The following is a 12,546-nucleotide window of genomic DNA, read 5'->3' as shown; positions in this document are numbered from 1 at the left end:
ATATTTGGTGGCCTGGAAACACTTCCCTCCCTCATAGTCAGAATGGGTGGATGCTCAGAATATTCTAGCTCCCAAACTCCTTCAATTGTGTCACCAAAAATATCCTGATAAACCATAGTATTCTTATACTGTCTTGTATTCTTTGTTACTCTTTGTATTCTTTGTTCTTTGCTTGTTGTTTAGGGCTAATGCCTCTGCTGCAGGAGGGCCAAATGTCACTGGATCTCCAGCATGGGGTTTGACTTTGCAGCATGCTTGCTATCAGCTGCCATAGTAATGGGGGGGGGATGACATTTGGGTTGGGGAAGTGAGCTGGTATGGTACAGTCCCATGTGAATTTTCAGTTCAGGGAGGTTTGCTCTCAAGAATCATTGCGCTGCTGAGTGGAGTTATTTACACCCAACCATTCTAGGACTCTAGATGGATGAAATATCTGAACATGAGTTTCACATAACATCATACTGGATATTGATTGGACCCTCAGCACTGGACTCTGGAAGAGGGATTTGGGGAAATTTTCAATCTGTAACTTTCCTGCATTTTGAATCAGATCTTGTCTTGCTTTTGCTGCTATCATTTCAAACTCAGTAAAAGTACCTCTTCTCTAACTCAATGGAGTTGAGGGTTTTCTTTCCTGGGTTTTGAATGGAGGCAGGCCTGACAGTAGCCAATATACAGTGACTATTTCCAAGCATTTTGTGCGTGAGTAAATTACTCATCTCATTTTCCAGATGAGGCACAATAAACAGGAAGTATGCTTTTGGAATTAGATATTACATTAGCCTAATATATGGAGTTGATCTGGAGTTACATTTCTGGTTTTTTACTATATTTTAATACCAATCATCACTATGCAGAATGACTCAAGAGTCTTCCCAACCATTTCTTTATTAATTTTTTCTTTATTATTATTTTCTTGTATTGCCTGTTACCTCCTATTTGGTTCAATTAAAGCAAAAGGAAAACTAATATAAAACATATTTATTTATAAGTAAACTATGTAACTCAACATGCTCTGATCTGGATAACAGGTACAAAACTGGAATTTAAATCTGACAACTTTCCTTTTTTTCACTGCAGGGAATCCCTGCATAAATTATTAATTATAACTATCAGGAATAAAACATGTTGACATTATGAGCATTATGATATCCTCACACAAGTGACCTAGATTGCATAATTTGCATATTTCCATGTTTGCTCTCATAAAGTTATTTTCCTTTTGCCCTGCAGATGCCCTTGATGTAAATGCAACACATATCCGTCAGATGCTTTTGATCCCTAGCTACTCTTCTTGATTACAATACTAACAAAAATGAATGGGAATCCTGTCATGGTTATAGGTGCATATTCCTGCTCTTAAAGACAAATTCTGACATCTCCACCAAATCAGGGTTAGAAAGCCCAGATACAGAAATCTGTACCAGGCAACTGTACATCAAACTCCATTTTATTTCTTTGTTTTTATATTAAAGTCTACTATATCACAAACCCCAGTCCAATTTTGAAAAACAGAAATTATGCAGACCTAAAGTCATACAGTATGTTCTCATTTCTATAATTTCTATTACCATTTACCACTAGTTCACTCTCACTGGATTTAAAGATATTGCTTCAGATGAAGGAACATAAAGGAAGGTTAATTACTGACTATTTCTTAAACTATTAATTCGGTCACTATAAATGTGTTACATTTTATTTTAACCAGTGATGGAATATTTAATCTAATCCATTTCTTCCATAAAGATAGTTTGAGTTCACTTCAAATAGTGGTTTGTGTTGTTGCCCAGTAGGAGCCGCTGGAGCTGCCACCAGACTCCGACAGCGCGGGTCCCTATGAGTCAGCTCTGGAGGATGTGGAGGACCCTGGACAGGGTTCCGACTCTGAGCAGGGCGCAGAGAGGCTGGTTGGCCACCAGGAGGCGCCTGAGCCTTGGGCCAGTGGGGAGGAGACAAGGGAGTGTGCCCCTGACGTCATGCCTTGGAGCAGTGGGGAGGAAACAAGGGAGTGGTTTCTGGATGCTCGGCAACGGAGAGCTGATAGACATAGAAACCAGCTACATGCTTACAAGAGATGATTGGATGCAGGTGATCGTAATCAGGCTCCTCTCAAGGCTATTTAAGGAAGGGACTTTCCGACAATTGTTTTGCAGGAATCAACTGATCATTAGAGTTGGAGACGCTCTCAGTTCTGTGTCGTACCTTGGCAGGCTGGATTGCTGCCAAGGTGGAATCTGGACCTCAGCAGGCTGGATTGCTGCCCAAAGTGTTATCTGGATCTTGACAGACTGGATTGCTGCCAAAGTGTTCGCTGTACCTGGATTGCTGCCAATTTGTTATCTGGACCTCGGCAGGCTGGATTGCTGCCAAGGTTGAAACTGTATGTAATAAAACATCTTGCAGAGACTTTGTTTCGGAGTGACTTGGTATATGAGGGGGGGGGGTCAGAACAGGTTTGCCATCATTTTTACTGTTCTTATGAGAGAGTTTCTTCTCTATGGTGCCTCTTTCTTGATACAAATAGGATGTGTCAGAAGACAAAGTTGGCTTTATGTGCGGCCGCAGACTAATTCTGTTACTCATTCTGGGAAATTCTACCACCTTGAACTTGATTGTTGTTCAGACATTTCCCAGACTGGACATGGTGAGGAGGAAACATTTAAACACCTGGAAACATACATCTCTTGAAGACCTTCATCTGGCAGACCCTGATTTGAGAGCACTTCTTTTTCTTTGGAGTTTCTCCATTTCATCCTTCGATTTTGAAACCAGATCTTGACCTGTGAGACAGGGACAAGTCTTTTAGATAATTTAAGTAATTCTGCCTAAAAGACACCTTTTAGTATTATTAAAATAAGACCTCTCCTTTCATTACCCTAGCCAAAATTGCCTAGCATAAAATACTCCAGATTTCATCTAGGTTAAGAGATTAGGAAAATGCAATATAGAGGCTCAAATAAGGAACAAATCTGTAAGAGAAAAATGGTCACACCAAGGATGGAAATAGATAGTCTGTAGTCCCAAATAGACTTTATGCCAATTGGAAATTAGGGTAATATTAACAAATTTTAGAAGTCTGTTCTATGAAAATTTTTAATGTGAAACACAAAAAAAATCATATTTAAGATAGTAGCCTTAAACTTGGGCAGATCAAAATGCTTTCAGTAGCATTTAGGGGTCATATTCTCTCCTAAAATTGGCACAGCACGGCAAAAGATATGATTCGTGTAATTATAAATGTAACTAATTATATTGATCATATTTCATGTAATGCTCCCCAGAATATAATTTTACCTTTCTTAAACCGAAGAAATTACAATTTGTTGGCAATTTTGGAACCATGTTTGTAAGGAATTGCACATAATTCTGAGTCTGCAAATTTTGAGTCCTGGATTGAGGGCAGTGAGGAGCCATATCCCTTCTTTCATTTGCGACCAAACTTTAGAAGTTGAAATACTTTTGTATTACTTAAAGATCCTACTTACCCATCTGAGCTACTACTTGGAAATTCCTAACTTAATCAACTGGATCATCTGAGCATTTTTTCTAACGCAAGTGACTAATTTATATATTGCCGCTCAGCTATAGTAGAGGTTTGGGTTAAATCATTAAGATTCTCCATTTTCCCCTGCATCCTCCATATACAATCATTTTTTGAAAGCAAATCTAAACACAACATGGCTTTTCCTTTTCTGATACCTTATAGAGAAGTTCATTCCCACATTTGACAACTAAGTTCTCATAATGTACTTGAAAGTGATCTGTCCTGGTTATTTTATATTGCTTTTCTTCCTTTCTTCTTAAAGAAAATAAAATTTTAAATATTTTTCCCACAACCTTTCCCAACCTGGACATCCCTCCAAATGTGTGGAATTCCAATATCAACATTCTCCAACCAAAACAGCTATTTGAGGAGTTGAAGTCCACACCTTTGAGGAACACTGTCTGGGGGCAAGTTACTGTACCAAATCTACAGTATCTTTACCTGTGACTCCTTCAGACCCAGATTGATGGCCAGATTTTTTCTGTCTGTTTTGCTGATATATTTCTGTTTCTGAAACATTTTCTCCAAAGATTTTCGTTGCTCTTCTGAAAAGACAGCCCTTCTTAAGATACCTCTCCGGGATCTAGGATCATGGCTTAGAAGAGACAGAGCATTTTCCTCTCCTAAATCATAAGAAATATTGTAACAGATTATCTCAGTCAATTGTTATTATTGTTGTCGCATCTTACAGCCACTACTAAGTTCCTGTAGGAGATGACCAGGCTGAGCCCAAGATTGGGATCAAACATATCATCAGTTTCTACACTCCCACAAGAGTGCTAGGTCCAGGCTTCCATGAATTCCATTGACTCTTATATAGCGCCAATTTGCCTTGACCATTAATATATCGGATTCCTGTGTATATGTAGCATGAAATAAACTCATAATACTTTTGAATTTTATCCCGGTTACTGGTTTCTTGCACCTGACAATTCTATTGAATTTACTCCCAAGTATACAATAGCTTTCCCCAAATCTAGTATTTTCCATACAGTTTGATATTACAATGGGCAAACTGGCTGAAAGTATATATTTTTTCATATTTTTATTACTTATTGTTACAATGTATATATTATCCTTTGAAAAAGATTTTTTTAAATCATGGTAGCCTGCAGATTCTGAGTATTCCAGGCTCAGAGTAACTAAAGAGCAACAGGAAAACAAAGGCTATTATCCAGAGTTGTATTTTCCTCTGCTTGTATTCATGTATTCATTATAATGACTCTGAACAACATGCAATATAAGTCTAAAGCATTATAACAAGTACAAAATAATTTTAGCTGTCCACAGAGAGAACAATAATATCATAGCCCACAACACCACACTCCGTAGTCCAGAGCTTTAGGAAAGAACTAGTTTTCAATAATTGCTTTAAATAAGATAACAAGATCAAGGTAGGGGCCATTTGAATTCTTGGGGAATACTGTTCCAGAGGCCAGAGGCCACAACAGAGAAGGCTCACTTCCTGTGTCCCATTGGGTGATGCTGTTTAATTGTTGAATCTGAAGAATACCAACTGTATTTGATTGCACAGGATAGGCAGAAACAAACGGTGCCTCAAATAACCAAGTCTTGTGCTATTTAAGCCTTTATAGGTAATAATCAGAACTTTGAATTGAATTCAGAAGTCAAGAAGCAGCTGCTGACACTCATGGTCACAGATGGCACCTGTTTTTTCAGAAGAATGCAAGTCCAGGAGGACCCCAATGTAACATTTCAATCTGAAAGAGATGGCATAACATCATTAAAGACTAAAGATGGAGAATCCCTGGATTAAGTAAACCATTTGATCTTGTTAGTGACGGAGACAAAATTTTTGATAGCACTATTTGAACAGCTCAGGGTTGATATATACAACTGCTATCTTTACCATATTGATGATACTTCACTCCAAACTAATGGATTGCCTCATCCACTAGCCTTGTGTAGAATAGATATTAAACAGAGGTGTCTAGTCCTGCGGTACCCCATATGAAAGGCTTTTGCCAATCTTTTCCACCTTTCCAGCTAACCTTGATTGGAACTGATTACAGACAAAGGAGGAGGACCATTTCTAGATCATGAATGCCCCCACTCCTATTATGCACAATGAACGCATACCATAATGGATGGTATTGATAACAGTTGAGAGATATACAAAATAGTTCCCTGTCTCAATCCCACCTGAAGTCAGCAATAAGCACAGTCAATGCTGTCTCAATGTTATGTCCCTGTCTGAAACATGGTGAAAGGAGACTAAGTAATCCATTTGCCCCAGGGACTTCTGAAGCTGCAATTCAACTATTTTCTCAACAACTATTGTAAGAAGAAAAAGTTGAAGGTTCAATAAACAATGTCCAAGAGTTTTAAGTCCAAATATAGTCTCTTAAGGAGGAGGCATACCTTAAAGTGTATTTTTTAATGTGGATAAAACCACCCCTTATATTGAAGGGCATCCTACCACATGGATGCAATTACATTTGGGGTGGCTTTCAGTAGCCAGGAAGGTCATGGATCTAAATAAACAGGTGGCCCTATTTACAGTCCCAAGGATCCTATATAAATCCTTGCATATTAGTGATCCAGACCCTCTATCCAGAAACCCATAAGTATGATGATCAGTTTTCTATAGTTTCTCAGTCTGCGATAGGGAAGAAACTTACTAATTAAATCATAGAATGTCTGGTTACAAATTAGGACCATGGTTCAAAATAGCACCTAATAAAATATCTGTGATCTTCTAGAGGATTGGATATGTCTTGATGTATTTTTATACAGGTTTTTATGTATATTTATCAGTTCAAATTCAAAAAATGCTTTATAAATTATAATAGGAAAGCAATAGTAGAGCTAGACCAATGAGCACTGTATTGCAAGTCAGAAAACAGACATTCTATTCTGCTTCTCTGGCAAATGACCATCTAGCAAATATGAGCCATTGTAGTAGGAAGAATTTACATCAGGATAAATGAGCTGCAGCCACTTGCAACCCCATCCTGCTGAACTCCATATGGGAAGGGTATAATACCTTGTTAACACATACATTAGTATGATAGCAAATACTTTCAGAAAGTACTAAGCTTTTTAGTAGTATTAGAGTATATGGTGATACATGTCTTCTTAAATCTGTGGACCAAACTTCATTTGCTTTTATGGCCAAGACACCTTGAAGAAGCAAGGAAAGATTTTTGTCATGGTTTCCATTTTTCCATTGCAATTCAATACACTCTAGTTAAATGGATAATTAATAGGTCACTTCTAAAATAGTAGTGTATCAATCCTAGTTAAAAACAATTGCTGCAGTTGATAATTGGCTCAGTGTATTCAGAACGTCCCTGTATGCAGTCAGCTCAGCTCACTAAATTCTTTTTCAGGTAGACAGGGTTATATGGGAAGATGAGCTAGAATGAGTCTATAAAAGTCACTTTCATTCACTGCTTTATTTTTCGTTAAGCGCTTTAAACGGCATCAAGAAATCCTTGTGGAATGTAAGACAGGAGAAAAGTTTGGCACACAGAGTATCCCTTTATGGCCACACAAAAAAGCAATTGACCCTTAGCCAAGCCTTTTCAGCTTGAGATAGTTTGGCACAGTGATTGGCACAGTGAAAAATGATGGTGAGATCGCATGTAGATGAGTCAAGTGGATGCGGTGATTGATCATGGCACTATTGCCCCTTGTGAGGTAGCTGGGCCTATATGAATTGCCATGTGGGAAAGTGTCAGCCCCCTCAAGAGAGGTACAAAACTTGAAACTTATTAAACTGACAGTATTTGCTGCCTCACTTGTCAAGAATTATTCTACTTGGCAACTCACATTCTGAAACATTTATAGAAAAATTGACATTTTTTCCTTAAATACACATAGATTCTGACTATGGATTGAGCAATAGCTTTATCCAGACTTTATATCATAATTTAATCATTATGATTCTCATTCAACTTCTTCCATCTTGTGTCCTATTTCTGGTTTCAATCAACACAGTAACCTCTGTTTTTCTAATAACTTGATCTTAAACCCATACCATTAAAAGGAAACCTATCAAAATAAATCGTTTATTTATTTAAAGCTAAGAAAATACATTAAGGATGGGAATATCTCTTATTTTCAAATTAAAGTACAGAGTTTAGGGCAAAATATTATATACCTGCACGAAAATGAGATTAATTTGCATCAGAATAGATATGGGCAGTTAAATATTTAAATTCTTTCATATAAGTCTATTTTGCATCAGCCTATGTTTCATTAAATTTAATTTGTTGTGTAATGTTGACCTAATACAATTGAAGTTTCATTTTTTTTAATGTGTGGTTCATGTAAAATGCACAAAAGGTGATCAGAGGTTAGGTTATGCTATCATAGTCACCATCTTGATTTGTTTTAAATTATACTCTCTAGAGCCCTGAATGCATTTCATTTTAAAATATTACAAAAAAGTGCCCTAGAAAAAAGACTCAGAAAACAGTGTTTTATCAATTAATTTATGAAAGATTGACCTTGAATTATTTCCCAAAAATACACTTGCTTTGGTGAAAATCAGGTGGCATAATACCAAACCAGTAGAATAATGTATTTAAGGGAGAATGAAAAACCATTAAATATTAATGGTTATGTTTAAGACAAACTATTTGCTGAATTCAGTCTCAACCTTCGCATCTGGTTTGTCTCCAATTTCTAGAAGAAAAAATTTAAAATATGTGAGGGGCTGTGAGGAAAGAAAAAATGTTGTTCTTCTGATGCTGCTGATAAAAGAAATTCATGTGAACAGCAGAACTTGGATTTCCACCAGATGTGTTAGAACAGCAGAGCGTATGTAAGTCTTGAAATAAGTCTTCATAAATCTATTTTTACTAAGAAAGGCACTGAACATTTAATGGAGGCCTAGCCTAAAATGGGTAGAACCATACTTCAAATTACGCAGGACTACAGCACATTAGATTTTCCCATTTCACCCCCAGGAGTGGGGCTATGCCAGCTCTGTTAATATTTGTCTGAGAAGTTTTTTTTTTTAAAAAAACCCATAATTGAATATATTTCCTAACTAAAGACAACTATTTGGAATTTATGTCCAATTCTGCATTTTAAATGCATTGTAGAAAAACAGGTTTTATCCAGTGGTGGGATTCAATTTTTTTAACAACGGGTTCTCTGCCCTAATGACTGGCTGGGTGGGCATGGCTGGGAGGTCATGTGACTGAGTGGCTGTGGCCAACTTGACGTCACTCATGGCAAGGTGGGGCGGTGCAGGCAGGCTGTTGCTACAGAGACAGGGTGATTTCCTACGTGCCATTCCAAGCACCTTCCCCCCCTCCCTTGGGCTGACAAAATAAAGGTCAATCTAAAGATCATGACTGCCTGCTGAGTGCATGCTGGCAAAAGGAGGCTAAGGAGGGGGAAAGAGAAGGACCAATGGAAATGTCCTGTTTTCCGCCTACATTTGCCAGCACGATGGCAAATCTCTCTTCCAGCTCACCAGCTGGAAGAGGTAGATTGTGCACCCTGAAGTCCGTCTGCTTCTCCTCCAAGTTCAGCTCTGGCAGCAGCAGATCATTGATCAATTTTCTTCCAGCGCTCATGCAAGGAACCCTGGAACTTAGCGGCAGCATATTGCATGCTTTTCACTCCAAGCAGCCCGGGCTGGAAAACGCATGGCTGGGGCAGAGCAGTCCTCCTTAACAAGCTCCAAATGAACCATTGCTGCTGCTCCAAGCCTAAGTTCCCTGCATGAGCACTGGAAGTCCGGTACTCCTTCCCCGCCCAGCCAGCCTGCACTCCCCTTTTGCTCCAGGCACCAATTCCCCCAATGCCCCACCCGTGCAACCTCACAAAATTTTTAAGAATTAGAGCTGCGGGGAGGAAAGGCACACTGAGACTACCAGTGAGCTTGTTAAGGCATGTAATATGCTGCCAATTGTGAGGGCAGGCTTTTCCAAGGTCAGTTCTAGAGGTAGACAGAGATTGGAGATTAATCGGGGAAGGCATGGTCAGCAGAAATGGAGTAGAAAAGTAGGGCGTGCTGGGGGGGAACCTGAGGAGATGGGTGAAGGCACGGGCGGCACAAATGGAGAAGAAAGATAAGGAGTAGTAGGGGGAACCTGTGGAGATCAGGGAAGGCATGGGTGGCAGAAATGGAGTACAAAGGTAGGGGTCAGCCAGTGGTGCGATTTGCTGATTCTCCGAACTACATAACAATGTAACAATAGGTTTGCCTGAACCGTGCAAACCAGCTGAAGCCCACCTCTGGTTTTAACCATTTCCTGGGTGGGATGATAGGATTGAGTAAAAAAGAAAAAGAGCGTGACTGTAAATTTAGACAAATACAAAATCAGAGGAGAGTTCTTATTGGAAAATCAATCCAGGAAGGACAGATATGGCTTTTTATCATAAGATACATATTTCTTATATTATTCTAGTGGGAGAACTGCTGGTGAAAGAAACATATCACAAGGCATAGGAGGAGCTGAAGAAGAGAAAACTCATCTTCCTCTACATCATTATTTTGTTATAGGTATAATAATTCAATAAAATGTAACATCAATTTTAATTTCATATATCAGTTTAAATTATTCAGTTTTAACTATGAGTCCTATTTTTTAGATCTCTAAATATTCCTATCTAAAAAAATAAAAGCACAAATTAGCAAATTTAAACATTTAAACACATATTATTAACTGAGACATTTTATTATTTATTCATTTAACATATTTACATAGTTATACATCTCACAAAAACATGAAATATATACATATGTAGACTGCTTCTAATAAAAATGTATTTATGATATTTATTTGCATATTTATTTTATAGAACTTTTATCCTGCATTACCATCATAAAACGAATTCCAAAATTTTGACACTAACCCCCCAAAATAGATAAGGAGTTATTTAAAAAAAAATCCTAATGTTTTCTTATTCTTTGAGATCTCAGCAGTATTTTTTTCTTTTTAAAAATAATAACACTTTGTTTTGCTTTTTACATTCCACTTTGCAAATTCCCTTTAAGTTAAATATTTAAAACAAATTGTAGTACTTTTTGCAGTCAGGTCCCAAACAGAAGCTTTGTTCCTTTCCTTCAATAGTGTTTGAAACCTCACATAATTACTCAGGGTACTGAAGTCTGATAAATCTTTGGAAATGTCTTGAATGGGTTGGCTGTGACTTCTGCAGAGGCATTAGCTCTTTGTTATTGCATCCTCAATTAGTTTTCTTTTCTTTTCCCAGAACACATTAAATTCTGCTGCTTTGGTTTGCAGAATAAGTCAAGCATTACTGATTAAGAATAAAAACTTACTTGGAAAAACCATGGGGGATGCAGGGAGTTGACAGGACCCACCACAGCATGCCAAGTAGACTGGGGAGGCAGTTAAGAAGTGTTTTGGGAATGCTGCAAAGACAAAGTTGAGTCCATTGAATGAAGAGCTGATACCTTTTATGCTACATGCTAATCTATTACATCCAATTTGTATTTTGGCTTTGTTTTCTTTATGACAGTGAATTCTATCCCAAATATATATTGATGGCCCAGCATTTTTCTCTGGCTAAATATAAACACGGAAAACATGTGCCAGAGCCTTTTTCAAAAATTTCATCAAAATCTCTTTCATCTCAAGTATCTAGTTCTAGAATCTAAGTAAACTTCTCTCAATACATTTTTTATGGTTTTTACTTTGCTGTTTTGTAAACTATTCATAATTCTTACCAAATACTTTTGGGAGATGGTGTTGTTTTAGCACTGATCAGAAATGGTTTCGCAGAATAGTTAGTATAAGAAGTGATGGAACAATGATTAATATAAATAGAGTTAACCCTAGCTATTTCATCTTATTTTGTGGCTCTTACCTGATGCAGTGAAGACTCAACCATTTGGTTCTTTCAGTATCCATCAGATACATTTGAAAGTTAATAATTTGTAGGAATATTTCACATGTTATTAGTGTTCTGTGACTTGCCATGTTGATCAGAAGATACTTTCTCTGGTATGGCATACTTTTTTGGGAGAATTCCCGTATTTTCACAATGGTACCTTGCACGCGTGGGGCTTGCTGAAAATAAATTTAAGTGGGTTTCCAATTTGACTCTTGGGCACCAATCCATAAATCTCATCGAATTTAATTAATCTGGTTTACTTTGTTTTTAATTGCTTGTTTAGGATCAGGACACAAATTAATTTGAATTACATATACAAAACAGCTCTCCTTTATTGTTTTTTTAATCTCTCTTTCAAATATTGCCATTCCCTGCTATATGGAAGATATAGAAGATATAACAGTAAAATAATTAAAAATATTAGAATCTGCAGTGAAGCAGTTGGTCTTTCTTTAAACAAAAGGAATAAGAAAATATATTATTGAGAAATGGACTATGTGCATTCTGGAATAACATCCTGCAGGATAAAGTTCAAACTTAGATTGTAAAAAAGAAATTAAAGTAAAATGACAAATTACTTATAGCCTGTATTAAGTGAACTGAATAAGCATAGAGAGGATTGCACTGTTGGAAGGCAAAGGTTTCCGGTCTGTTCCCAGCCGGGAGTCACCACCGACGCTAAAAGAAAGTTTCATGAAGACAGCTGCCTGGAAGTTATGAGGTTTTTTTGAGGAAAGAAAGAACGGGAAGGATGAGACACAGCTCTGTCGTTCCCAGGTCTGCAGCACCCCATATACAGTTTGGTTTTCCCTTTTATACAGTTTTTCTTGCTTCAGGCTATTGTGTAAATTCAGTCTTTTACAAAAGTTCTTTTATTCTGGATGATTGCTCTGATCTTGATTCTCTTGTCTTCGGATTTCGTTCGTCCGGTATCTTGTCCTTGGGCTAATCCTATCATAAAACACGAGGAGGATGTTTTCCTGTTTGGGCGCTTATACAAAGGTGCCTGCTCTATGTAAATAGTCATGATGTTTGTGTTATCTTGGAATTGGATTTAGTGTTTTTGTTATTCTGACTGGTCATTGCTAGATTCGGGGGTTTCCTGTTCCTCCTTGTGGAAGAAAGCCTCCAAAGTCCACTGTTGTGTTTCTGGGTTC

At 37.6% G+C, this 12,546-nt stretch overlaps 1 protein-coding gene across 1 annotated transcript in view; it reads right to left on the bottom strand.

Moving 5' to 3' along the window:
- Window positions 1-933: 933 nt before the first annotated feature.
- Window positions 934-12,546, bottom strand: part of DBX2 (developing brain homeobox 2) — a 29,677-nt gene continuing 18,064 nt past the window's right edge. Inside the window, exons 2-4 of the mRNA XM_081956711.1 lie at window positions 10,815-10,907; window positions 3,986-4,167; window positions 934-2,780 (exon numbers count right to left, since the gene is read on the bottom strand). Of these exons, the coding sequence (XP_081812837.1) occupies window positions 2,595-2,780; window positions 3,986-4,167; window positions 10,815-10,907 (461 nt within the window). The 3' untranslated portion in view covers window positions 934-2,594. The remainder of the gene's footprint in view (window positions 2,781-3,985; window positions 4,168-10,814; window positions 10,908-12,546) is intronic.

This window comes from Natrix helvetica (genome assembly GCF_964273705.1).
Source record: "Natrix helvetica genome assembly, chromosome: 6".
Lineage (NCBI taxonomy): Eukaryota > Metazoa > Chordata > Lepidosauria > Squamata > Natricidae > Natrix > Natrix helvetica.
Note: the sequence above shows the minus strand (reverse complement) of the source record. Positions and strands in the feature narration are given on the sequence as shown.